Consider the following 25,658-nt stretch of genomic DNA (forward strand, 5'->3'; position numbering starts at 1 on the left):
GTCGAAATTGTGGGCAATTTGGTGGATTCGTGTCTTTTGGGACGAAAGTGACATTTTTGGTAGTATACAATTCTACCGTTGATTTTGAGTAGTGACAAGAAGCAAGATCTGGCCAGAAGACAACAGGATCCTTGTGGCTTCGAATCATGGGTAGAAGTCGTTTTTGTAAACATTCCTTGATGTATATTTCGCTGTTCATTGAAGCAGTGGTGATGAAGGGTTTCGAAATCTTACCGCAGCTACAAATTGTTTGCCAGACCATAGCTTTCTTACCAAACTTTTCGACTTCAGTCGATGTCTCGGACTGGTTCAACACTTGCCTTTCTCGCACCGTATAATGTTGTGGTCTCGGCAAGGATTTGTAATCGAGTTTCACGTAGGTTTCGTCGTCCATGATTATGCAGTTCAAATTTCCAGCAAGAATCGTATTGTACAGCTTTCGAACCCTCGGCCTGATCGATGCTTCTTGTTTCGGACTAGGTTTTGGTTGTTTCGGCTTCTTATAGGTTCGAAGATTCAAACGTTCTTTAGCACGAAGAACATTTACTTCGAAGTGCCCACTTTTTTGGCCACAACCCGAACTGAAACCTCCCTCTTTTGCTCGAACGCTTTCAGTATACGTTTATCCAACTGAGGGTTAGCAGGACCTTTTTTCGATCCGTTTTCGGTTTCTCCTCAAAGGTGTTATCCTCACCGAACTTCCTGATTGCATTTCGCACGGCTTTTTCACTTACTTCTTCCATTTTTAAAAGTCCACGCATTTCGAAACAAACTAATGAAAACGAATAAACAACTGCACAAGTGGTTAGAGATGAGTGTAAACAATAGGACGCAGCCATAAAAATTGACAGATTCAGAACCATTGCGAAATGGCAGCGGTTTTTGGTTGCGTCCATACTTTCTGGGACAGTCTTTACCTTACCTATCGAATTAGTTTTGTGGTGTTTTTGCTGTATCTAGCAAACGTCTCCATGTAGCTCGATTCATGGCCGCTCTTTGCCAGCCTCTCAAAGCCCGAATACTTCGGGATTCTACTTGATCGATCCGCTTCCTTGTCAGATACTGATTATATTTTAGATTATTTTAGTCAAAGGAATCTTCGGAATTGAAAATGTTTTGCCCATCTCAGACTAGTATTCGTTTAATCTCCAATAAGTTACACTTTTTCAAAATATCACTTTTCCCTGTGTTTCGGGAAATCAACGTAGATAAAAATTACTATTGATAAATAATAATTTGAACGATTTATATTCTTTCTATTTCTATATCTTACCTATTCTAAAAGACAGATAGATGAATTTTAGTTGGGATTGCAACAGTCATAGTTTATAGTATGATAGAGACATTGTCGGTAGTGCGTGGGAAAGTTAGATAGCGCTCCGAAATACGGAGGTTCTGAATTCATCTTAGAGTTTATCAGTAGAAACCAGAAGTCTGTAGATGAGACCTACCACCACGGTGACTAATAGTAGAACCGCGTTCCGGCAGGTCGTAGCAGAAGCGTCGGCTCCCGAATACGAGGGATCGGGAATGTTTCGCGTTTTATTCATCATCCAATAGAAAGCATCCATCTTCTGTTTTCGCTTTAGTTCATCGCCAACCAGTTGCCGGATACGGGCGTTGTAGTCGTTAATCCATTTGACCTACGAAGAAACGGAAGTTATAGGTACTAGTCAGAGTGCAGGTTCAAGTATGTTTAAACTAACCTCGGTTGTGCTTAACATCTCACTATCAATCAATTTGGGCTCGAACGGAGCCAGCGTGACATCTTGAAAGGTGAAGAATTTATGTCCAGACGGATGAACTGTTCCCGTATCCTGAACTTCCAGAACATTCTCCAATCGAATACCAAATTCGGATGGAATGTAGTAACCCGGGTCTACGAAAAACGAGGCTGGTAATCAAGTATTTGAAGGATGAAAATGTTTCTATTAGCTTACCGTATGCGAAGAAATAGCCTTCACGGAAGGTGTAACGCTGCTTTGCCGTATGAGTGGAACTTATGGGAGCTGTAAGATGCCAAAGTTGATATTAATGGTGTTCTGCTAAATCGATGAGGAAACATACATTCATGCACAGAAAGATATGAGCCAATCCCGTGCCCCGATCCGTAAGGGAACGCATTCCTATTTCCATGAACAGGTCCTCTAGCTAGAGCGTCTAGCTCAGTTGGCTTCAAGTTCTCCGGGAAGCTAGTCATGGACATGTGTATCATCCCAATCAGAACATTAGTATACGCTTCTATGTGGCCTGGTTTTGGATCTCCTAAATGAATGGTTCTGGTAACATCAGTAGTGCCATCTTGATACTGACCACCGGAATCGATAATGATCGTGTTGTCGTCGCCGATAACGTGGTCCGTAAGATTATTTATTGCGTAGTGAGGATCACCACTGTTGGGACCAAACGCAACAACCGTTCTGAACGATGTACCTTCCGAAAGATCTTGAATTTTTTTACTACGATCGATTTCTCGTGCAAACGATTGTTCCGTAAAGTCATCTCCTGCGATAAACTGAAAAAAACGATCTGTAAGATGTATTGTGTCCGCACTGCAGCACTGTGATATTCGAACCCGTTTTTCCAGATAGCTCATTGCTTCACAAAACGCAGCGGCATCTCGAATGTGAGCTCGTTTCATACCCTGTCTCTCTACTTCATTTTTCTGAGCCCGAAGAAAAATTATAGGCGACGGTTTGTTCAAGACTGTTTCTCGAGGCACAACCGAGTAGATAGCTTCCGATGCTCCCATGTCGAAAACGATCGTCGACGGAACAAGGATACGCTTCCAATGCTGCGAAAATGTTCGCAAATCTCGCCAAACATCCTCGTAGTCTTTAACTCTGAAAGTAACCTAATTAATAGGAGCTGTGAGTGAAATATACTTTGGAAGAAACTTACTGAACACAGTACTCATTGTGGCAGTTGTGCGATTTGAGATGATTGATCAATCCCGTTGTGATATGAGTTCTGTTAGTATAAAGAACGATCTCCCGATTACTAACAATCAGATAAGCTTTGAACACTGGAGTGTACGGGATGTCGCTACCTCGTAAGTTCAGAACATATGCCACTTCGGTGAGCGATGTAACGATCATAGCATCACAGCGAAGTGAGGTCAGATTGGAACGAAGTTTGTTGACTTTGCCATCCCAACGTTCTCCGGCGAAACGTACCGGATGTACTTTGATGGAGTTCGATTTGGGTGCCGGTCGTTGAGAACCCCAAACCAAATCAACTAGATTACGATTAACCTTGATGAGTTTGATCGAGTGAAGATTCAGCTGACGTTCCAAGCTATGCCAGAGAGAATGTGGAACAAGTTGCGGATCGGCACCAACTCGAGATTCCGGCGATAGTTCGTTCTAGAAAGAGATTGATTTCATGATTCGGAGTAACAACTAAGGCATTCAGAGTTTCTAACAGCAATCCATTCTCTAACGGCCGCATGTTCCTCGTTGTGGAAAATCTTCCAGTTGCAATTCACTTCATGTTCTGCTTGCTGGTAAAGTGATCGGTCGATCCACAAAGCAGCGGACCTAGTGGTAACCACTGCAAGCCCAAGGCCAGAGAAACCTGTCAGAAATTTTAACCGTTGATCCGACTCCATCAGTTGATCAGACATGTGCTCATCAAACGAAGTGATCACGTAGGCGTCCACTTCTGTCGACTGGGTTGACGACCTGGTGCGCATTTCGTTACGCAACGCTGTCAGTCGGTGGTGCAGAGTGATGTTATCTTGTACCTTGAAATGATCGAAAGATATATATTTATCTCGAAAGGAAAGTGATCAACTACTGATTCATCCCAGGGACTACCTTTTCACGGTTAGGGCTAAGACATTTGATTCGGTGAGCAGATCTGAGCTGGTTGGCCACTACCGTTGGGATTACTGCCAAAAGAATTGAAGCTGAAAATATAAACAAAACGATCGTTCCGTCAACAGCTAGAAATAATGAGTCATTTCGGAAGCAATTGTCATCGGCGGAAAGATATCATCTGAGGAGCCAGTCATCAATAAATGCACTATGGTTGATCACATTGGTTTCATTGTTTACAATCAAAGCTGGTGACGGAGCTGATGGGCGTGTTCGTTCCGATACAGATTCGCATTTATATACCGAGGCCGGGATGCAGCATGCTCAGAATTCCTAGCACGTGCTGCGCATTTGCGAATTAATCACGATGTGCGCGGTGTGAAATTGGCATCGTATCCAACACCGGTGCGGTCTTGAATTATAAATATTTGCCAATGTGGGGAGTAGAAGATTTAACTTGAGTTCAAATGTGTGCCGAATTTGGTGGATTACAATTATCTGTACACTTTAATTTTATTTTTCTTACATTCGTAGCAATGTCTGAACCATCAATAAGTGCTGTTCTTTCTCATCGTGTAGAAAAATTAAGTGAGAACAGGAATCGACGCTGCGCTAACATATGGAGACTAATAAATTAACCGCAAAAACTGATTCCAAGATCAATGCCAATGAGCACCGTCGGAATGTCGTATATGTGGAGATATAAATATTCAGCCACCTTGGTGGTGGTTTCCTCGACCAATATAAAACTGCACGTAAAGGGTTTATTCATCGCCTCGGTGTCATCATGTGACATTTAACTGGATTATAAAGCGATGAGTTTGCGAGGCATGCGATGCGATGATGCGATGATCGTGCGAGGCACGAGGTTTTCGCAAATCGTAGCGAAATTCGTTAACCACAGTCAAAATGTCTTTTGATACTTTATCAAAGTTGGCTCTGTTGCTATACGAGACAATTGAATAACACTTATTTTTTTGACGGATCTCGTTCAGAAAAATTCTTCCTATGCACATGTTTACGTTGCATTTGAACGGAGCATAATCATATGATTCTTTAGACATATTCGAAATTAAGATTTCCCGCGAGTGGCTAGGAAATAAAAAGTGTTTTCATGAGTGGTGTCAGCGGATCAAACGATGACGACAGCTGGCGGTTTCGTGTCATGCTGGAATGATACCCCACTGGCACCATTCTAACGGATATTTTTACGTTCGGATCCGAACAACAGAAGTCCGTTCACAGACCGGACCGTCACTCCGGTCCGGTGAAACATAAACAATCGCTGAAATTGTTTACATGTGAGTTGAGCCGCGCATGGTTGAGAAATTCCACTGAAAGAGAAGCGGACAAACATATTTGCCGACCGACCATTTGATGGAGTTAAAAAACCACATTATTTCCATTAGCTTGATTATGCCGTAAAGAAGCGCCGACCATTAGGAAGCATCTTTCACAGCGTAGTAACCGGAAACAACCTTGTAATCGATCCATCGCGGGACTTCGGATATGGATCGATTCTCCATCCGGAGTATGGAGGTGTGAAATGTTTTGAAAACTCCATTAGTGAAAATTGAATCTCAAAATGGCGCATTTTCATTCGTTCAATACCATTTGGGAGTGTTATTTGAATGTGATATATCGTTCATTATCCAATCAATAGAATAATGCTCCGTTGCTCAATGTAAACAGCACCCAGGATTGGCAAACCAATGTAACGTGATTTATGAAACATAATTCTGAAACACCGACTAGCAACCATGAGTTATCTCATCGAAATTGTAGGTCATCTCTCTGCTGCTATTCTCCCACGAGTACGAGAAATGCTGACTGGCGCCAGTGATCCTTGTGTCGTAAAAACCGTCTGTTGGCCTTTTCCGTATCCTTTTTCTATCCAGTCGGTCTGGGGTGCTACCAAAAGTCACAAATGACACCACAGACAGCAGAGATAGTTCTGGGTTGGCTTTGGATCTGGGGTGTGGGAAAGTGTCCCATTTTAAGCAGTTGCTTTATCGGTGACTTGCCCATTCACCATTCATTGATTTTATGACGGATTTGAAACCCAGCTGAATTTCGGTGTCAACGAAACAAGTTGGTAAATATGGGGAAACAGTCTACAGTTCAGAAAATTGCATACTATTGGTACATTAAATGAAGAAGTCACACTCTCTTTGAACATAACTCATGGTTTGAGTGGCGATTACTCAAATTCATAAACTGGAACAATATGTCAAAATTTGAGTATGGATTTGAGTAAAATAAACTCGTTGCCATGAGTTCTCTCGCATTTATTCTTACATTAGAACAAAGACATCATATTAACAAGATATCCAGCTCTCACATTTCCCGAACAAATCATTGGCAACATCCTTTTTTGCGGGCATGTCGCCCTCAGGCAGACCCTGTCAGCTTGGAGCGAAGTCAATCTTCAGTTCAACAACGCCATCGCACGGTATCACATTCAACATATCATGTCAATTGTATGGGCGCGCAACCCTGCTATTTTGGCGCGCACGAATTTGACATTTTTCTTCTCTACTTCTATGTGTAAGATTCGATGCGGGCTCGTCTGGGGGCGACATGCTCGCAAAAAAGGATGTTGCCAATGATTTGTTCGGGAAATGTGAGAGCTGGATATCTTGTTAATAAGATGTCTTTGCCTCAGGTGAATCCGCATCGAATCTCATATATAGAAGTAGGGGAGAGAAATGTCAAATTCGTGCGCGCCAAAATAGCAGGGCTGCGCACCCATACAATTGACATGATATGTTGAATGTGATGCCGTTGTTGAACTGAAGATTGATTTCGCTCCAAGCTGACAGGGTCTGATTAGAGTAAGCGTTGAGTTTTCAAACATTTGAGTGAAAAAAATACTTCTTGCAGTTCAGTGCGTTTTCATTCTCGGAATATTCTTATCGAAATAAAGAATGCAAGAATACGTCGTTTTCCATTGCCGTTTCTAGATCCGGTTTTGAAAACATGAATCAACGTCAATCATTGATGTTTTGTGGTTTCAATTATGCTTGGTGAAAAGAGCAACATAAGGATATCGAAATAATTCAATTTTCACTCCAAACCGTTCGAAAGGAAACGGTTTTGAATCATTTTTTTGCGCATTCAAAAGCAAGAAGAATAACTTTGTATATGAAAATTATCAAAGAAAAATTTCTTCATTTTGAGAGCAAGGAACTAAAATTTTGGGTTGAACTTACTCAAATTTTGAACAAAATATTTTTTTTCTTATTTTGAGTAAAAATTACTCAAGTTTTGACAATTTCGTCCCTAAACGCATGAATGCACTTTTTATGAATTTGAGTGATGTGTCACTCAATTTTGAGTTATGTTCAATGAGAGTACAGGTTCTGGAAATATAAGTTAACTTCTTATATATTTAATATATTAACAACATTGGTCAAAGCCGGGGTAAAATAAATGACATAAAAAAATAACAACATTAAATTTCCCGATTTTCGATTTACTTGTATGTAGTATGTAATTAAGTTTGTTTTGATTTTTTATAGCTAATAGACTTCAAAACAACAGTAAACGCAATTAAAAGTAATGCGGTAGCTGAAATTAATAGTTAATTTTGCGAATCGGTTATTAATTAAATGTGCATTTTCTAGCTGATCTGCCAATTGAGTTTACATCTTAATTTATAATTTCATCTTTTTCTTTTTTCTCTAGCTATTTTTAGTAGTTGAAAAATCCATAACGATTAGAAATTTTTCGCGAAAAAATATTTTAAATTTTACGAAAGAATTCTAATTCTCTTGGTTGCTAGAAGTAAATCTGTTTAGTTGGAGTTCGAAAAAGTTCGTCGTGATCGGAAAAATTATGTGAGTTTTGCGACAAAAATATGCACTTGGTTTTCTCGGAGATTTATGATCCTACGTTTACACACTAAGTTTCATTTGAAGTGTTTCATGACCCCATAGAACGCAATTGATTTTATACTGGACCCATGGTTTGAGTTGCGATTACTTAAATTCATAAACTGGTACAATATGTCAAAATTTGAGTATGAATTTGAGTAAAATTTACGCAGACCATGAGTTCTCTCGCATTTATTCATACATTAGAGTAAGCGTTAAGCGGCCCTTACACGAGAATTATTAATATCATTTATAATGGCGACCCTTACAAGATCATTAAAAGTGTCATTACTAAAAAGTAATGTCAGCAGTAATGATGAATTTTCACCGCTGTAAGGGCCGCTGATGATTACAAAAGTAATGACACTCCAAATTTGTAATTTGTACTTTTTAGTAATGACACTTTTAATGATCGTGTACGGGCCGCTTTAAGCTTTCAAACATTTCTCGGATAATTTTTCAAAAGGGCGTATACGCAAGTAACAGTTTCTCTTTGTTTACTTTCTCTTCTATTAATTACCAAGCGGTTTCCACTTTTATCACTTAACTCTTTACATGAAATGGTACCCGAAACTTTCGACTCTCAAACAGGATAGTGATATCAAAGAAAATCTTTTTAATCACATCACAATAATCGAAAGAGAGAGTGATTAAAGAGAAACTGTCACTTGCGTATACGCCCTAATGAAAAATCAACCGAGATTTTAGTGAAAAAAATACTTCTTGCAGTTCACTGCGTTTTCATTAGCGGCCATTACACGATCATAGAAAGTGTCATTACTAAAAAGTAATATTATTTTTAATGTACGTGTAAGGGCAGTAATGATGAATTTTCCATACAAATTTGAAATTTCATTTCTTATTTATCATTAAAAATGACAATAATAATTTTCGTGTAAGGGCCGCTATTGTCGAAATATTCTAATCGAATTCAGGAATGCAAGAATACGTCGTTTTTCATTACCGTTTATAGATCCGGGTTTTGAAACCAGGAATCATCAATCATAGTTGCATTCAATAAAAATTTTGTGGTTTCAATTATGCTAAGTAAGACGTCCAACATAAGGATATAAAAACCATTCAATTTTGACTCCGAACCGGTCAAAAGGAAATGGTATTGAATCACTTATTTGCGCTTCCCATTTAAAAGAAAGAAGAATGACTTAAACTAGAAATCCATGTATCTAAACAAGAAGAATTTCTTTATTTTGACTGCAAGCGACTAAAATTTTGAGTTAAACTCACTCAAACTTTTGAATTTTTTTTCTTGTTTTGAGTAAAAAATACTTAAAATTTGACAGCTTAGTCTCTTAACTAAAAAATGAGTAGATAGATGGTAACTAAGGCTTAGAGTACGTGCACTTTTTATGAATTTGAATGGTGCGTCACTGAATTTTGAGTTATGTTCATTGAGGGTACAGGGTTATTGCATGTTTATTTTAATTTGAGTCCGTGTTAATGAAAATGTAAACAAACTACCGTCAGCTGTCAAAGATGAATTTTATTCATCACGAGTGCATTTGTGATGTCATCTTGTAAAACTTAATAAGTAGAAAAATTAGCGATATCGCAACCGGGTGGGAAGCAGTGATGCCAGATAGTTGTAGTGTCATTTCCGTAGATTGACATTTCTCTGGAAACTAGCGGTGCCAAGCCGGAAATGTTTAAGACAAAATAGTTTCCGTAGTTTTCCGTAGAAAACTCAAATATCCAAGGCTTCCTGCAGAAAAAAAAACATATTTCCTTAGATTTTTTACTACGGAACCGTAGATCCGTAGAAGATTTCTCAATCCGACACAGTTCGAAAATACCTTTTAATTTTACATCATATAAGATGCACATAAATGGAGCGTCGTATTTCACACAAATTTATTGTCAAGAACATGTTAAATGTATAATTTGAAAATTACATGGCATGAATCGATTGAAATAAAAACAAAAAATCGATAGCAACAGCGCGACTTGAATCGAGTAAAATTAAATCACAAAGCATGCCAGCAAATCGGCTGAACCATCGAAGCACAATAATTGATAGATTCCCGATCAGATGCACATAACAAAATCATAACACAAGTACATCAACAGTTGATATGTATAACAATTTGTGTTATTTTGAGATATTTAACGAATAACAAAATAAGTTATGACGTTTTATTTTCATTTGCAAGACTCATGATGAAGTTCATTTATTGAAAAAATGAGTTCTTCCGCAGCTTTATATCGAAATATAATGATCAGAATGTCAATAAACGAAAAGAAGAAATCAGATCACTAAATCAATTATTCATTTAATGAAAAAAATCATTCAACAATTTTGGATTGAAACTATGCTAAAAGTTGGGATATAGTTTTCTGTGTTAAATTTGCTATCTAATTTCTTACAACTATTGTTATAAATTTCTTCCTTCGGACTTCCGGAAGTCAAATTAAATAATAATTGTGATACAAACGTTCTAAAATCTGTAACGATTTGGTTCCCGCTAGAGTTTTTTTGGTATGATTTTTGTTATTTTAACAGCTTACCAGCCAAAAATATTTCTAAATTTGTTACAAAATAGTTCTGAAATAAATAACTCCAGTTGTTATAATTTTGTTATTACCATCTGATCGGGTTTAAATCCATACAGCGACACTTGGTAGCCGAGTGCTCGTTACACTCGCAGCCTGTAAAATTCTGTACGAATGCAGTATTGCATTATTTGATAAGTTAAGTAGTTATGAATAGTATCCCAGACAAGATTATATAATTCGCGTTACGATTTTGGAGCCAAGTCTCGGAAGCCACTTTAACGTCTTCGACGTTGAACTGTTTTCTTTACTACAGGGCTATTCCCATCGTATTCGCAGTGTTTTATTTAGTATCAGACAAAATCGTTAATAGGGCGGGAATTGTGCGATATAACTATATCTGAACAGGTATAAGAAATAGTGAAATATTTCACAGACTAATGAACATTCATTGTGTAAAAACAATGTTTGGTGATACTACAAGATTTTAGATTCAACATGGCGTCAAAAACAGAGCAAGTGTGAAAAGTACTGTTCTTAAATCTTTCAATACACGTTTGACAACAACCAGGTAGGCTGGGAACGGAACAAAAACGCACCTCAGGAACCACAAGAAAAATTAAAATGTCTCCAATTTTTGTGAATACCTCCAAGCACCGGCAAGGTATACAATCGTTCAGAAGGAAAACTGTATCGAACCGTAATGATAAACAGAATGTGACGAGCAAGTTTAATCACCCAATATTTGACGATGTTAAAAATGTCTAAAGAAGCGATTGTTACCATTCATATGCAGCCATAACCAGTGCGGTAAAATTTCATGTTCAATCGAAAATTATAAGGTGAAAATGAAATTTTTATGGTCGCTGACCATCAGCATATCCTTACTAATTCATTTGACTTTTGCTGCCATTTTCAAGTGAAGATCCCATAATTCATCGTCAGTAGAATAATCCTACCTAGTCATTTGAAGTTTTGCTTGCTTAGTTTCAAGTGCCAAGTAGTCTAGCTGCTTCACTGCCTTCGCCCTTGGTAGTAAGCAAGTTCGAACGAATAGAATTATAAATGGAGTAAAGTATTAAAAATAAAAACTGAAGGAGGAAACAATTAATTTATGTGTATTCTGTAATTGATATTTCAGCTACCTGGTTTGTCTTTCATCTATTATGTTGAACCAATCCGAATGTTTACATGAACCTCATTTGAACGCCACTCTCACATTATTGAACGAGATATTTTGTTACTTCAAGAGATCAGCTGACGGTGGTGAAACTAAGCCTCGATTGAAGAGAAACGAGTGATGAACTGAATGCTGCCCGTTCGAGCCGTCAGCAAACATTGTGTGTGTCAGAGAGTGAAGTTTACTGCAGTAGAGACATCGTCAATGTGTTCCACATTCAGTTTCAATTGAATTGAATGAAGTTTTACTGCACTGGCCATGACGTTCTCTCGCTAATCTGGCCTAATTTGGTAGCTTGTCATTACGCCAAAGATGTTCTGAAATGCAAATGGAGTCCATGTTGTACCGAAAGAGAAGAATTCACCTAACTGTTCGGAGTTGCGACCTATCGAGCGGTATTGGACTCTCGCGAAGAGAGAACTCTCTCAATTTAACAACAATTATAGAAAAATTTCGAAAATCTAGGACAAAAGCAGCTAAATCGGTTGCAGAGAAAACTGCACAGGTAAGAAGGACAATCCGTTCGCGAACTGTTCAAAAGAACAAGTTCTTTTGGAAATATGAGACTGATGAGGCTCGATGATCAATTGGAACTCAATCGAGCCCCCAGTAACTCCATCTATTCGTGTTTTGCATCACTGCTATATATAACTGCTTGAAATGTTCAACACTCTTTATCCTGTAGCTCCAGAACTGGAAGACGGACCCAGATGAAATTAAGATGTTTTGTATAGTATCATAAGACCTTTCATTTGATTCTAAGTTTGTAAAATCGGCCACGCCATCTCTGAGAAAAGTGGGTAAGTTATTTGAAATTGGAATTTTTACAGTAATCACCGTGTAATTCCGGAACCGGAGTCGGATCAAGATAAAGTTCAGGAATTTTCTTTGGGTTCATAAGACCTTTCATTCGAATATAATTTTGTGAAAATCGGTTTAGCCATCTCCGAAAAAAATTGAGAATTTACTTTGCTGAAAAAACGATTATTTTTAGAGAATGTGTTTAGTTGGCGAATATCATGGACACAAACCAGCAATATTTCAATCCAGTACGAAATTCTCATTGACAACTAATTCTGTTATTAAAATCAGAACATTTGGTTCTATTTATCTATCACTGAAAGACCGCACAAAAAAAAAACAAAAATTAAATTGGTCTTATTAAGAAGTTTATTAGCCAAAAACTCATGAGAAGTGGCAAAGCAAAACAATCCATTAAAAAGGTAAAAAGGACAGTCTTATTGAAACTGCTTGCAAATTGTTTTGATGTGTTTCGCACGATATATCTATATACAAATTTCTTAACCGATTTTTAAAAATAAAGTAAACTCTCAGTGGAAATAGAATTTATTAAGAATTTGTGCGCATTTGAAGCGATTATGCGTAATAATGTTTTTACGCGAAACAGTGAAGTGGGTCTTGAATGTAGGACTCTAATTGTATATATATTCGGTTTATGCTTTCCGAGTGCTCAAAGTTTTCAGTGAGAAAGCCGATTTCGCAAAGTCGAATGAAGAAAACAGCGATTTAGAAGAAAAATTTTTAAAAAGAAGTTTATGTCTTTTCCTCCAATATAACATCGTATTTATACCTGCCAATATAAAAAAGACAACCGCGACTGAGAAATTCTTTTCGGTAGTTGTGTGCCATCTAGTGGCTAGAGTCAAAACGGTGTTAACGTTTATTCGGTGACAATGCGTCAAATAGCTGCAAATTGCAGAAGCCAATTCAACCATATATGTTAGTCGTAAACAACGTATTATTTCTCTAATTCAACTAAAAAATTAGTTGAATGGAAATGAAGTGTGTCTTAGCTGAGAAATGATAGCACGTTATTTTGGTGAATTCAACAAAAAAAAATAGCCATTTCAACAAATATTTTATTATTATTAAGGATATAAGAATTAGAAAATCTAAATTAGCAAAAATAAGATTTTTTAGTTGTCTCAAAAAATAACTAACTGAAATCAGAAAATCAACTAATTTTTTCGCCAAAATGCTGATTTCGGTCTTTCCGTGTTCAGAATTTGTGCGCAATTGAAGCGATTGTGTGTAATAATGTTTTTACGCGAAACAGTGAAGTGAGTTTCGAATGTTGCACTCTAATTTTATATGTCAAATGAAGTTTTTTGTATCTTACAACCTTTCGGGCTACGCCGTCCGGTGTACTACTTGTATTCGGTTTTTGTTTTCCGATTGCTCAAAGTTTTCAGTAAGAGAGTCGATATCGCGAAGTCGAGTGAAGAAAACAGCGATTTAGAAGAATATAGAAATATAGAAAAGACAACCGCGACTGAAATGTTTTTTTCGGTGACAGTGCGCCAAATAGCTGCGAATTGCAGTAACCAATTCAACCATTTATGTTGGTAGAAAACAACGTTTTATTGGAAATGGAGTGCTGAGAAATAACAGCACCTGTGCTGAGAAATGACAGCACCTTCAATTGGTGAATTCAACTAAAATAATAGCAATTTCAACAAACATTTGATTATTATTAAGGGAATTAGAAATAAAAAATCTAATTCAGCAAAAATAAGATTTTTTTAGTTCTCTCAAAAATTAACTAACTAAAATCAGAAAATCAACTTATTTTTTCGCCAAAATGCTGATTTCGGTCTTTCAGTGTGGGACTGCAAGACCTTTCATTTGAATCGAAGTTTGTGAAAATCGGTTCAGCTATCTGCGAGAAAATTTGGTGCACTTATTTTCTTATTTTTTGCACATTCTTCCCCGTAATTCCGAAACTGGAAGTCGGATCCAAACAATATTCAAAAATTTCATATGGAACCACAATACCTTAAGTTTGAATCTAAGTTCATGAGAATCGGTTCAGCCATCTCCGAGAAAAGTTAATGCAAAAAAACTTTACATGCACTCTTGTGACCTCCGGGCCTCGGTTTAAAAGTCGGTTTTCACAGTGATTGCAAAACTTTTGATAAAGAATAAATGCGGTTTATCGATTGCATCACTTTTACGATCATGTCTCCGAAATCGGAAGTATCAATCACCTGATTTATTAACTTGATATCCAATGGTTTCCAAATGAGTCTAAGCATTTTGAAATCGGTTCGGCCATCTTCGAGAAAATTGATCGTATACAATGGATGAAACGTGGATTCATCAATATACGCCCTAGTCAAATCGCATCTGCATCTGAAAACTCAAACATCGACAAGTGAAGGTTATAGTATGTGTACTTTGGAACGCAAATGGAATTTTGTTCAATAATTTGCGATTGATTGATTTCTGGTGAAACGATTGATAGTCAATAGAATGTAGCGTTAGAAAACGAAGATACTTTTTTCAGGATAACGCACCGTATCACGTCGTTACGGAGGCTAAATTCCCATTCGAATTGTTATTGCATTCGTCATACTGGCCAGATTCTCTCCCCAGAGACTATTTCCTGTTCTTAGATCAAAAACAGAAGTTTGCCAGAAAGAGATTTGCTTCAAATGATGAGGTCATCGTTGAGATTGAAGTTTTTTGTTGAAGCTATATTTTTTTCATTACTTAACATGTTTTTTTTCTGTGTATATTATTTAATTGAAAGCTGAAACTTTTGTGTTTTTGCGTTGGTCGAAAATAGATCACCAAACTAGCGTATTTAAAACAACTAAATGATTAGTTGTATATCAAAGCAATTAGACAATTTTTTTCTAAACCAGTGAAAATATATTGAATCTTGGTTATTACAAACTAGGGCCAATCAACCAGTTGCTATTGTCTCTATATAAATGAACCAATCATTGCATTAATCTAGTATTTGTTTAATTGGGTTCCTAAACAATATTTGGAATGATACTTTTTCAATAAGATTAGAATACGAACTTTAAGGTGTGTCCCTATTGATGTTTTACCAATCTCAAGTGATCTGTGTTTTCGAGCAGAAGTAGTTATTTTCAAATTTGAAGAGATGGCATCAATAAAGGTTTTTTGAGTTTTTCTACACTCAGAACGAAACTTCAAACTAAGGTTGCTTCTATCCACTTAAAACAACGACAGCCGCATGAATTCGTAAACATATACAAACAGACTAAGCCAAGTCACTTAATCGCTTGCCTAATTTATATCGATGCTCGCCATTTCTTTACCGCGCCACTCAGCTCAAGTGTGTTTTTATTACGAAACTCGTGAGCCAGTGAGAAGTGTACTAGCAAAACAATTTTAATTTAACGAGTGTGCACTGGCCTGGTAGGTAATTGGTAAACAAACCGATGGCCCGTAACGTCATTTGTGTGTGTTTGTGTGCGTGTGTATGTACCGCCATCCGATCGCCCCCTAATGGGCTGAACTTGAACTTGAGGCAAATGCAAACGGATCGACGCACGAGTCGTTCGTCGCCCCACGCATCACCGTTGACACATGCCTCGGCGCTTCCGTTCGCGTTCTGGGTAGCGATCAAAGCGAACCGTTATCATATAGCGAAAGCCGCGCCAAACTTTGAACCCACGTTTGATCCCGCCAGAGTACGCGCAGCATACTCGTGTAGCATTCTACACACCCATGAGTATCTTGCGGTTCTAGAAACGGTTGGACGCGGTTGGCGGCTATCTATCTATCTATCTATCTTACTCCGCAAAAGTGGGATGCCGTTGATCTTGATTTCAAACAGGACCGAGGTCGTTCCGCTGGAGAATAATTTAATAACGATAACGAGTTCTTTCGAAGATTTTTATTGCGAATTAGAAACAGATCACGACCCACAGTGTCGGAAAAGAGCAGTGTATTGAATTTTTCAATCAAATTTACGTTCGCATGAGAATATTTCAAGAAAATGACTACCAAAGAAAATTGACTCAGAATGCTGCTTTCAAACATCTGTGATTTGAACTGAGATGAATTCTGTTATGTAATACCGGAAGCATGCATAAGTTACTGTTCGTGGCCGGTTGTATTAACCGCCAAAATCAAAACAACACGTTTTGTTATGGAAACATGATTTTTTTTCTAACGCATATCGAACTGGCAAATCTAAAACCGAAACCTCAATAAAAGGCTGACTTGCACCGAACAACAAGCCCTCCCCCAATAAGCGAGTCCGACCGAATTGCGGATAGTGTTTCGAGTATACATAGTATACTCCTATCCATTTAAAACACGTGATGACGCATTTCAGGGTGTGGAAACTGCGCAAAATTTTCCCGCTGGTTTAAACATTTTCCGATTCGTGCAACATATGAAGATCTCGAATAGCGCATCGAACGATTAGCCAGATGATCGGATCGAAGAGGGGCTCGCATGATTAGGCGAGGGAAATGACGTACATTTTGGTACATTTTTTATGAATAGTTTTAAGGTATAGAATATGAAATAAAATGGTTGAAACATATAATATAAAGATGAATGAGTGAGATTTTCTCGGACAATGAAATTTATATGGACCAGTGTACATAGAAAAATAACTCATGAATCTTTGAACCCGGCAACATAACTTTTGTTCCATATCAACGAAAATATGTTCATCAATTTATGAAAAAAAAATTCAGTAGTATAAGATGACCACAAATAACTCGAAATTGCTTTTCTTCTAAAATGTTTGGTATCAACCATTATTACAGAGAAAAAATCTTTTTTAGAACCAGGCTTAGTACTCAGCTCCAGATACAAAACTTCTACAAATGCTAGAATCAGTGCAGAATTCAGTTCCAGAATCCAGAGTCAAAATTCTGTTCCAGGTCTAGAATCCATGTTCACAACCAAACCAACTTATGAGAAAGATTATCGATAATTGTTGAACATTTGGAAGTATGACGTCATCCAGTCATGTCTCTGACATTACCCACCCGTATTTTTTTCTTGATATTTTGTCTTGTATCAGTAAATGCTCTTATCTATTAGCTTTTTGATGATTTATCAAATATTCAAACATTGTTAAATTTACAGATTTTAGTTGCATCAAGCCTATAATAAATTACAACACCTCTACTCATACCCTTACACAACTTAACGAGCCGTACAAAATGTAGCTTAACCCTTAAATTCATGATTTTTTATTTTTCTATAAAAAAAATGTTAGAAGTAAGTTAGAACGGTTATTAAAAGACTACAATTATTGCTTTTAACTTAATATTACGTTTTCGCAAATTGACAAAATTATGCGTTCACGTATAAAATAAAATAAATTGGGATATATTGCGTGTTGAAAAATACAGACACTTTTACTTTTTGCTGCGCTCAAAACAAATGTTAATTGCGTGAAAACCAACACAAAAGTTTTTTATGACTTTTTTATGGTATCATAAATTGAAGAGCATCAATCGAAAAGTTGAGTGGATTGAATATTTATGAGGTAAAATCGATCTATTTCGTGGTTGAATACCGGATGCAGAAATTCGTCAGAAAATTTGCGCGATCTTTTCTTTTTGTTACCTAAACTTTTTATAAAGACTGTCCCAGAAAGTATGGACGCAACAAAAAACCACTGCCATTTCGCAATGGTTCAGAATCTGTCAATTTTTATGGCTGCGTCCTGTCGTTTACACTCTTCTCTAACCACTTGTGCAGTTGTTTATTTGTTTTCATTAGTTTGTTTCGAAATGCGTGGACTTTCAGCAGAACAACGTCGAAACATTGTGTTCAAATGGTGCACAGAACGCGGACTGTTACTGAGAAAGATAGCAAAAATGGAAGGAGTAAGTGAAAAAGCCGTGCGAAATGCAACCAGGAAGTTCGGTGAGGATAACACCTTTGAGGATAAATCGAAAATGGGTCGAAAAAAAGGTCCTGCTAACCCTCAGTTGGATAAACGTATACTGAAGGCGTTCGAGCAAAAGAAGAAGGTTTCAGTTTGGGATGTGACCAAAAAAGTGGGCACTTCGAAGTCAAATGTTCTTCGTGCTAAAGAACGTTTGAATCTTCGAACCTATAAGAAGCAGAAACAACCAAAACGTAGTCTGAAACAAGCAGCATCGATCAGGCCGAGGGTTCGAAAGTTGTACATTACGATTCTTGCTGGAAATTTGAACTGCATAATCATGGATGACGAAACCTACGTGAAACTCGATCACAAATCCTTGCCGGGACTACAATATTATACGGTGCGAGAAGGGCAAGTGTTAAACCAGTCCGAGACATCGATTGAAGTCGAAAAATTTGGTAAGAAAGCTATGGTCTGGCAAGCAATTTGTAGCTGCGGTAAGATTTCGAAGCCCTTCATCACCACTGCTTCAATGAACAGCGAAATATACATTAAGGAATGTTTACAAAAACGACTTCTACCCATGATTCGAAGCCACAAGGATCCTGTTGTCTTCTGGCCAGATCTTGCTTCTTGCCACTACTCGAAATCAACGGTAGACTGGTATACTACCAAAAATGTCACTTTTGTCCCAACAGACATGAATCCACCATATTGCGCACAACTTCGACCAATTCAGGAATTTTGGGCATTAACGAAGGCACATCTTAGGATACATGTCTCGGCAGCCGAAACCATTCAACAGTTCGAAAAGATTGGAAAAAAGTGTCAAAACTTGTCGCCAAGAAGTCTGTACGGAATTTAATGAGGAACGTTCGCAAGAGGGTGCGCCAGCCAGTCTACAATGGCTATGTAGCAAATGTTGAAAATAATATTCTGTTGTTGTAGTCTAATATTATCAGTATATCGAATAAAATTTGAATATCTAACACTAGTGAATTATTTACAGCAAAATCAAAGTGCGTCCATACTTTCTGGGACAGTCTTTATTACCTGGCATATCTGGTGATATGAAGCACGTGGACAACTTGACGGCTTCAATACATCTGTCATATAAATAAAAACTTTGGTTCTCTGCTTCTGTTAGCCATGGCGACTCAAAACAAATCGTCCAAGTCAAGGATAATGAACTTTAACGCACTGATTAATGCCATTAAACGCCACGGATCGACCGAAATTAGCTCTGCGCCTAATTCGTATTACTGTTTTTGAATTAGTTGATTATAACAACATAATTTCCAAAATAACTATTAAATTAGTTGAAATTCAGAATTTACTTTACTGAAAAAAACTCTTGTTTTTAGAGAATGTGTTTAGTTGGCGAATATCCTGGACTCAAACCAGCAATATTTCAATCCAACACAAAATCTCATTGACAACTAATTTTGTGATTAAAATCAGAAGATTTTACTCTTTTTATCTATCACCATCATTGCTAAAAGACAGTACAAAGAAAACAAAAAAGAAACTGGTTTTATTAACAAGTTTTTTAGCCAAAAACTCATGAGAAGTATCAAAGCAAAACAATCCATTAAAAATCTAAAAAGGACAGTCTTGTTGAACCTTTTACTCACTAAACCAACGACGGGGCCGGCAAATCTTTTATTTTTCCCTGGGTGTCAAATTTCCTCGGTATGCCACTAGTGGAAAGTGTATTTATTCAGAATTTGTGCGCATTTGATGCGATTGTGCGTAATAATGTTTTCACGTTGAACAGTCAAATGAGTTTCAAATGTTGCATGTTGCGAATGGTTTTTGTATATGTAAAACGATTTTTACTTGTTTTATCCCACCTTCCGGGCTACGCCATCTGGTGTACTACTTGTATTCGGTTTTAGTTTTCCGAGTGCTCAAAGGTTTCAGTAAGAGTTTTCGATTTCGCGAAGTCAAATGAAGAAAACAGCGATTTAGAAGAATTTTTAAAAAGCAGTTTATGTTTCGTTTATGTCTTTTTCTCCAATACAACATCGTATTTATACCTGCCAATATAGAAAAGACTACCGCGACTGAAAAATTCTTTTCGGTAGTAGTGTGCCATCTAGTGGCTAGTAGTCAATACTGTGTTAACGTTTTTTCGGTGACAGTGAGCCATTTAGCTGCAGATTACAGAAGCCAATTCAACCATTCATGTTGGTTGAAAACAACATTTAATATTTTAATTCAAGACCGGCCAAATCAACTCCAAAGGTGCACCATTCAAATCATTGGCCAAGAGAGCCAAGGCGAAGTCACCATCAGACAATGAAGACTTTTGTTTTTTTTTCTTTGAATAATGGCAGTCTTTACTTATATTTTTCCATTTTCAGCGAAATTTCTTGGGGTGCCGATAACCGAACACCTTTTTTGAAATGGCCAAAATTTGTCACTTTACTAAATTGATAATAAAGTTTTTTCTATCGATTGAATCAATTTAGTTTCTTATTCAGTTGTTAGATAGGGACTCTAGCTTTCCATTGATGCATATCTGTCCGCATAATGTGCACTTAGTCAGAAGTTATAAGCTTAAAAGAAAAGGGTACCGGTAACCGAACACTCTCCCCTATAATTTCGTTGTAGATGTGTGTATAAAACTGTCTATCAAACAGAGGATTATTATAAGTGTTTTCCAAATAGACTGTACTTTGTAAATAATCAGCATGGAAGCCAAAAGAAGGGAAAAAATGTGCACAGTTATTTGGAAAATCCATTGTGGTCTGCATCTAGGCTATCTAAACAGCTGAAATTGCCCAGAATTACCATATGGCGCGTTATCAAACGATAAAAGAAACATTGACGACGCTTCGGTAGCCTCAAGCCAATCGTCGGAGTGGAACTGTCGACCGGAAACTGCGTGGTAAGATTTTGAAGACGATTAAGAGGAATCCTAATCTGTCGGACCGTGATTTGGCCAGAAAATTCGGTGCTTCCCATAGTACCGTGAGGAGAGCTCGACTCCGGGAAGGAATCAAGTCGCATCGAGCTAGCAAACAGCCAAATCGGACCATAAAACAAAATAGTGTGGTCAAAATTCGTGCTCGGAAACTATATGACCAGGTGCTGACCAAGTTCGACGGGTGTCTTCTGATGGACGATGAAATCTATGTCAATGATGACTTCGGGCAAATCCCAGGTCAAAAATTTTACTTGGCAACGGCTCGGGGGATGTTCCAGTCAAATTTAAATTTGTTTTCGCCGACAATTTTGCAAGAAAATTTATGATTTGGCAGGGCATTTGCAGCTGGGCAATAAAATAAAAGTTTTCGTTACAACTAAGACAATGACATCGGAACTATACCAAAAAGAGTGTCTCCAAAAACAATTTTTGCCGGTCATTCGATCCCACGACCATCCCGTAATGTTTTGGCCAGAATGGCAAGCTGTATAGGTATGCATAGAAAGGGGTCCAGTTTGTTCCGAAAAACCTTAACCCAACCAACTGCCCCCAGTTCCGCCCTATTGAGAAATACTGGGCAATCATGAAGAGGGGACTCAAGGCAAAAGGAAAGGTTGTCAAAGACATCAATCAGATGACGACCTGGTGGAATAAGATAGCTAAAACGATGGACGAAGAAGGTGTGCGCCGCCTAATGAGTCGTGTTACAGAAAAAATTCAAGAATTCCTTCGAAACCGTGACGAATAATTTTATTCGTATTTTTTCTTAAAAGTATGAAGAAAACGCTACATTTGAATAAAAAAAAATAAATAACTGAAATACAGGCAAATGTCTTTGTTCCAATTCTACCTGAAGCAAGCTTTAAGTTTGTGAAAATCGGTCAAACTTTCTCTGAGAAAAGCGAGTAGGTAATTTAAAATTTTAATTCTTACACTAGTCACCTTACGATTCGGGAACTAGAAATCGGGTCCAGTTGAAATTCAGCAGTTTCATAAAGGACCATAAGACCATTCAGTTGAATCTAGGTTTGTGAAACTCGGTCACGCCATCTCTGAGGAAAGTTAGTACACATATTTTCATTTTTTGAACATTTTACCACATTACTCCGGAACCGGAAGTCAGATCATCACAAGATTCAGGAATTTAGCATGGAACCTAAAGAGCTTGCATTTGAACCTAAGTCTGTTAAAATCGGTTTAGTCATTTCCAAAATAAGTTAATGCACTTATTTTCACAATTTTTCGCACATTTTACCCCATAATTCAGGAACCGGAAGTCGGATTCAAAAATATTGAGGAATTTTGTATGGGATCCCAAGACATGACACTCTCCGGGTCTCGGTTTTCACAGTGATTGCATAACCACAACTCATATAGAAAGAAAAAGGCAAAAAGTTATGTTCTTTCAACAATTATTCCTGTAAGCAGTTCAAATCAATACAATTATGATATACCTTATGATCGAAAAAGAACCGGAATTTTCATTTTAAAATTCCCGCGCTTGTCCAATCGGTAAACTTTTATTCTCTCAACGTTGTCAACACTTTTATACACATTCTGTCAAATTTTGACGCATATCGTACCATTAGTTTTTGTTTGGCGTCTATACAAAGAAGTTGAAAATTTTTCGTGTGGCGATTTTTATAATGGATGAAAATTTAGAACAACGTGCGTGTATCAAATTTGGTGTTGCAAATGGTTTTGAGTGTTCCGAAACGTTGAAAATGTTAGAATGGTGAATCGTGTCTATGAAAAACACAGGCATACGAGTGGTATAAACGCTTCAAAGGTGGTCGTACAAGCTTGGATCATGATGAGATCCCTGGCCGCCCAACAACATCTGTTACTGAAGAAAACATTGAATCGGCGAAGCAAATCGTGTTGCAAAATCGTTCTGTTCCGAATAGAGAGATTGCTGTGTTGTTGGGCATCTCTTATGGATCAGCCGAACACATTTCAACTGATGTTTTGGGTTTGAAACGCGTCGCTTCTCGGCTGGTGCCAAAAAAGCTGAATTTCATTCCAAAACACAGCGTTGGTTGTGTCTCAGTTTTTGGCCAAAAACTCAACCAAGCACCGTACTCTCCATATATGGCCCCGTGTGACTTTTTGCTCTTCCCCAGACTCAAATTGCCATTGCGGGGAACGCGTTTTGGACCATAGAGACCATAAAATAGAATTCGCTGCGTGAACTAAAGGCCATACCTTCGGCGGCCTATAAAACTTGTATGGAAAATTAGATCAAGCGTTGGCATGCATGTATTGCTGCAGGAAGAGAGTACTTTGAAGGCGATAATAAAGAAATTTATTAAAAATTGAAATTTTGCGTTTTTTAATAAAATTCGGGTTCGTTTTTGATCATAAGGTATGTCATATTTGAACGATTATGTTGCCAAAAACTAACCGTGCTAAAATAGAAATGAGGCCAAATGTCATGAAAAAGGGTGCTTTTGGATGCTTAGAAACAAAATTGTGCTTCACTTTTCTCCCAAACATTGCTTTATCGTGCAGAGCCCACTCGTTCACTTATGACAAAATTGAAATTGACATTTTTACACTAGTCACTCTGAATTTCTGGAAGGTTGGGTTTTAATAAACATCAGTGGAAATGTGGAAATCGGTTCATCCATCGTCGAGAAAAGTGAGTGATATTATTTTCATTTTTTAACTTATATCACTCTGTGATTCCGGAACTGGAAGTAATATTCAGATGAAACTCTGGAGCTTAGTATGAAATCATAAGAATCCTAGTTTGAACACCGATCCAGTCATCTTCGAAAAAATTGAGTGACATTGTTTGTCACACACACACACACACACACACACACACACACACACACACACACACACACACACACACACACACACACACACACACACACACACACACACACACACACACACACACACACACACACACACACACACACACACACACACACACACACACACACACACATTGCCATTTGCTGATCTCGATGAACTGATTCAAATGGTATATGGCACTTATTTCTCCAGGTTTTGGAGTGATTTTATAGTTCCAGAGAATATGTGAGAATGGAGAAAACATTATTCATTGCATACAAGTTAAAATTTATTTCCAAAATCTGATTAAATTGGATTTTTTTCTGATCCGAAAGTCCATTGAGGTCACAATCGGGAAATTTGAAAACTGAAAACATGAAAAATACTTTCGTTTGATATTTGTTGTGATTTCTTGACTGTTATTCATCATTTTATCGTGTACAAATTGCACGAAACTGAATATAGAATAGTTTTAAAGTTCCATCAGCTCGAAAATCGAAATTTATCGTTGAGTTGTCAATCCAATTTTCAATTTAAGTAATAATGATTAACAAAGATTTGCATGTGGTGTAAACTTAATTGTTTTTCCGATTAGGATAACAAGTCATTTCTTTTCACTTTATTTCCACAACGAAATTTACATATTTTTTGACAAGGGTGTGTTTTAAACCCGTTCACCACGAATCGATTTTTACTCCTACCCTGGCACCAGTTCATTGAATTTAGACATTTACATCACCATTTCCACCATCTACACATCAAATAGCACTAATTTCCGCGCCTTTTCTTCCAACGAGCATTTCGGATCTCACCTAGCAGGAAAACTGTTGCCAATTTCCACGTCACCGTAGTTTGCAAAACGAGTTTCTGCATTTCACTTAAAAAAAAAAAACGCGAACTTGTTAGATCATATTTTCCGCACAGCAACACGTCATTCGCTGGATGCTCTTGATTACGACAGCCGTAAATTTATTAAAACGTACTACGTATTTTTGCGATCGATCTGTAATAGAGATTATCGACGCTCGATCGTTCGTTGGCTCGACGATTTTTATTGTCCCATCAACTTGTTTAAAATAGTAAACAGACTAATTAAATGTTGTTTAAAAGAGTCACACGCGTCGCGGTACAACAGATCTGTGTCCGATCTTTGGCGCCAATAGACCGAGAGGCGGTTTGGGTGTGGATTTCGAATCCACAGTCAGACTGGTCTGCGACAACGCAAACCAAAGCGCGTCCAAATCGTAGCAAAATCGGAACTAGACTGAGAGGAAGAACCGCGATTTCAAAGTCAGAGTCAGTCAAAGCAGCAGCCAGGGTGTAGCGCGTGCAGGTCTGAGTGAATACCACATACACCTAAGCATGCAATAGAGCTGGGTCGTACGCTTATTGGCATCGAGTTAGCATCAGCCAATATCGGCGGCGACCATCGGCGCAGGAGGAACGGTGGCGGTGTGTTCTAGTTTCATCTATTTTATTTTTTTGGATCTCTTCCGTCGGAACTGGGTAGTGGCTACAGTAATGGTTCTAATACCGTGGGAGGAACTTCTCATATTTGATTGATGATTTATGGCGTCGGTGGAGACGCATGCTGTTTTATGTTGTTGTAATGCGCGCGGAAATCGGCCGTGATGCTCCATTTGGAGTAAACAGTTCTCGGTTGAAGTTTTCATTGGACTGGAATTCTGTTTTGAACACTTCATAGTTTGATGTATGTTATTTCTTCCGGAAGTATATGTGTTTGGGCACAATAAGAGCAATTCTCTTTCCATTAGCATCCAATGAAATGCTTCATTTTTGTTATGTCGTTTTAATGGGAAAACAACTTTACAATGAATTAATATTTGGAAGCAGAATTTTAAACTTGAACATATAATTTATTTGATTATTTGATAAAGTA

The 25,658-nt window shown here is 37.7% G+C and overlaps 1 protein-coding gene across 1 annotated transcript; it reads right to left on the reverse strand.

Annotated features, from left to right (window-relative positions):
• Window positions 1-1,229: 1,229 nt before the first annotated feature.
• LOC131440261 (xaa-Pro aminopeptidase ApepP) lies at window positions 1,230-25,012 on the reverse strand. The gene is made up of 9 exons (XM_058611379.1): window positions 24,571-25,012; window positions 3,819-3,910; window positions 3,425-3,745; window positions 2,902-3,365; window positions 2,576-2,843; window positions 2,068-2,515; window positions 1,941-2,009; window positions 1,707-1,879; window positions 1,230-1,643 (listed from the first exon to the last, which is right to left on the reverse strand). Exons 1-9 carry the CDS (start codon window positions 24,629-24,631, stop codon window positions 1,407-1,409), a joined length of 2,133 nt encoding a protein of 710 aa, XP_058467362.1. The 5' UTR covers window positions 24,632-25,012; the 3' UTR covers window positions 1,230-1,406.
• Window positions 25,013-25,658: the final 646 nt, after the last annotated feature.

This window comes from Malaya genurostris, chromosome 1, assembly GCF_030247185.1.
Source record: "Malaya genurostris strain Urasoe2022 chromosome 1, Malgen_1.1, whole genome shotgun sequence".
NCBI classification, from domain to species: domain Eukaryota; kingdom Metazoa; phylum Arthropoda; class Insecta; order Diptera; family Culicidae; genus Malaya; species Malaya genurostris.

Coding starts and splice junctions, on each gene's coding strand:
- LOC131440261 (XM_058611379.1), bottom strand. CDS start 24,631: ATGCAGAAACTCGTTTTGCAAACTACGGTGACGTGGAAATTGGCAACA. Junction 2,844..2,901: donor CACAATGAGTACTGTGTTCA/GTAAGTTTCTTC, acceptor GGTTACTTTCAG/AGTTAAAGACTACGAGGATG. Junction 1,644..1,706: donor AGATGTTAAGCACAACCGAG/GTTAGTTTAAAC, acceptor GTTTCTTCGTAG/GTCAAATGGATTAACGACTA.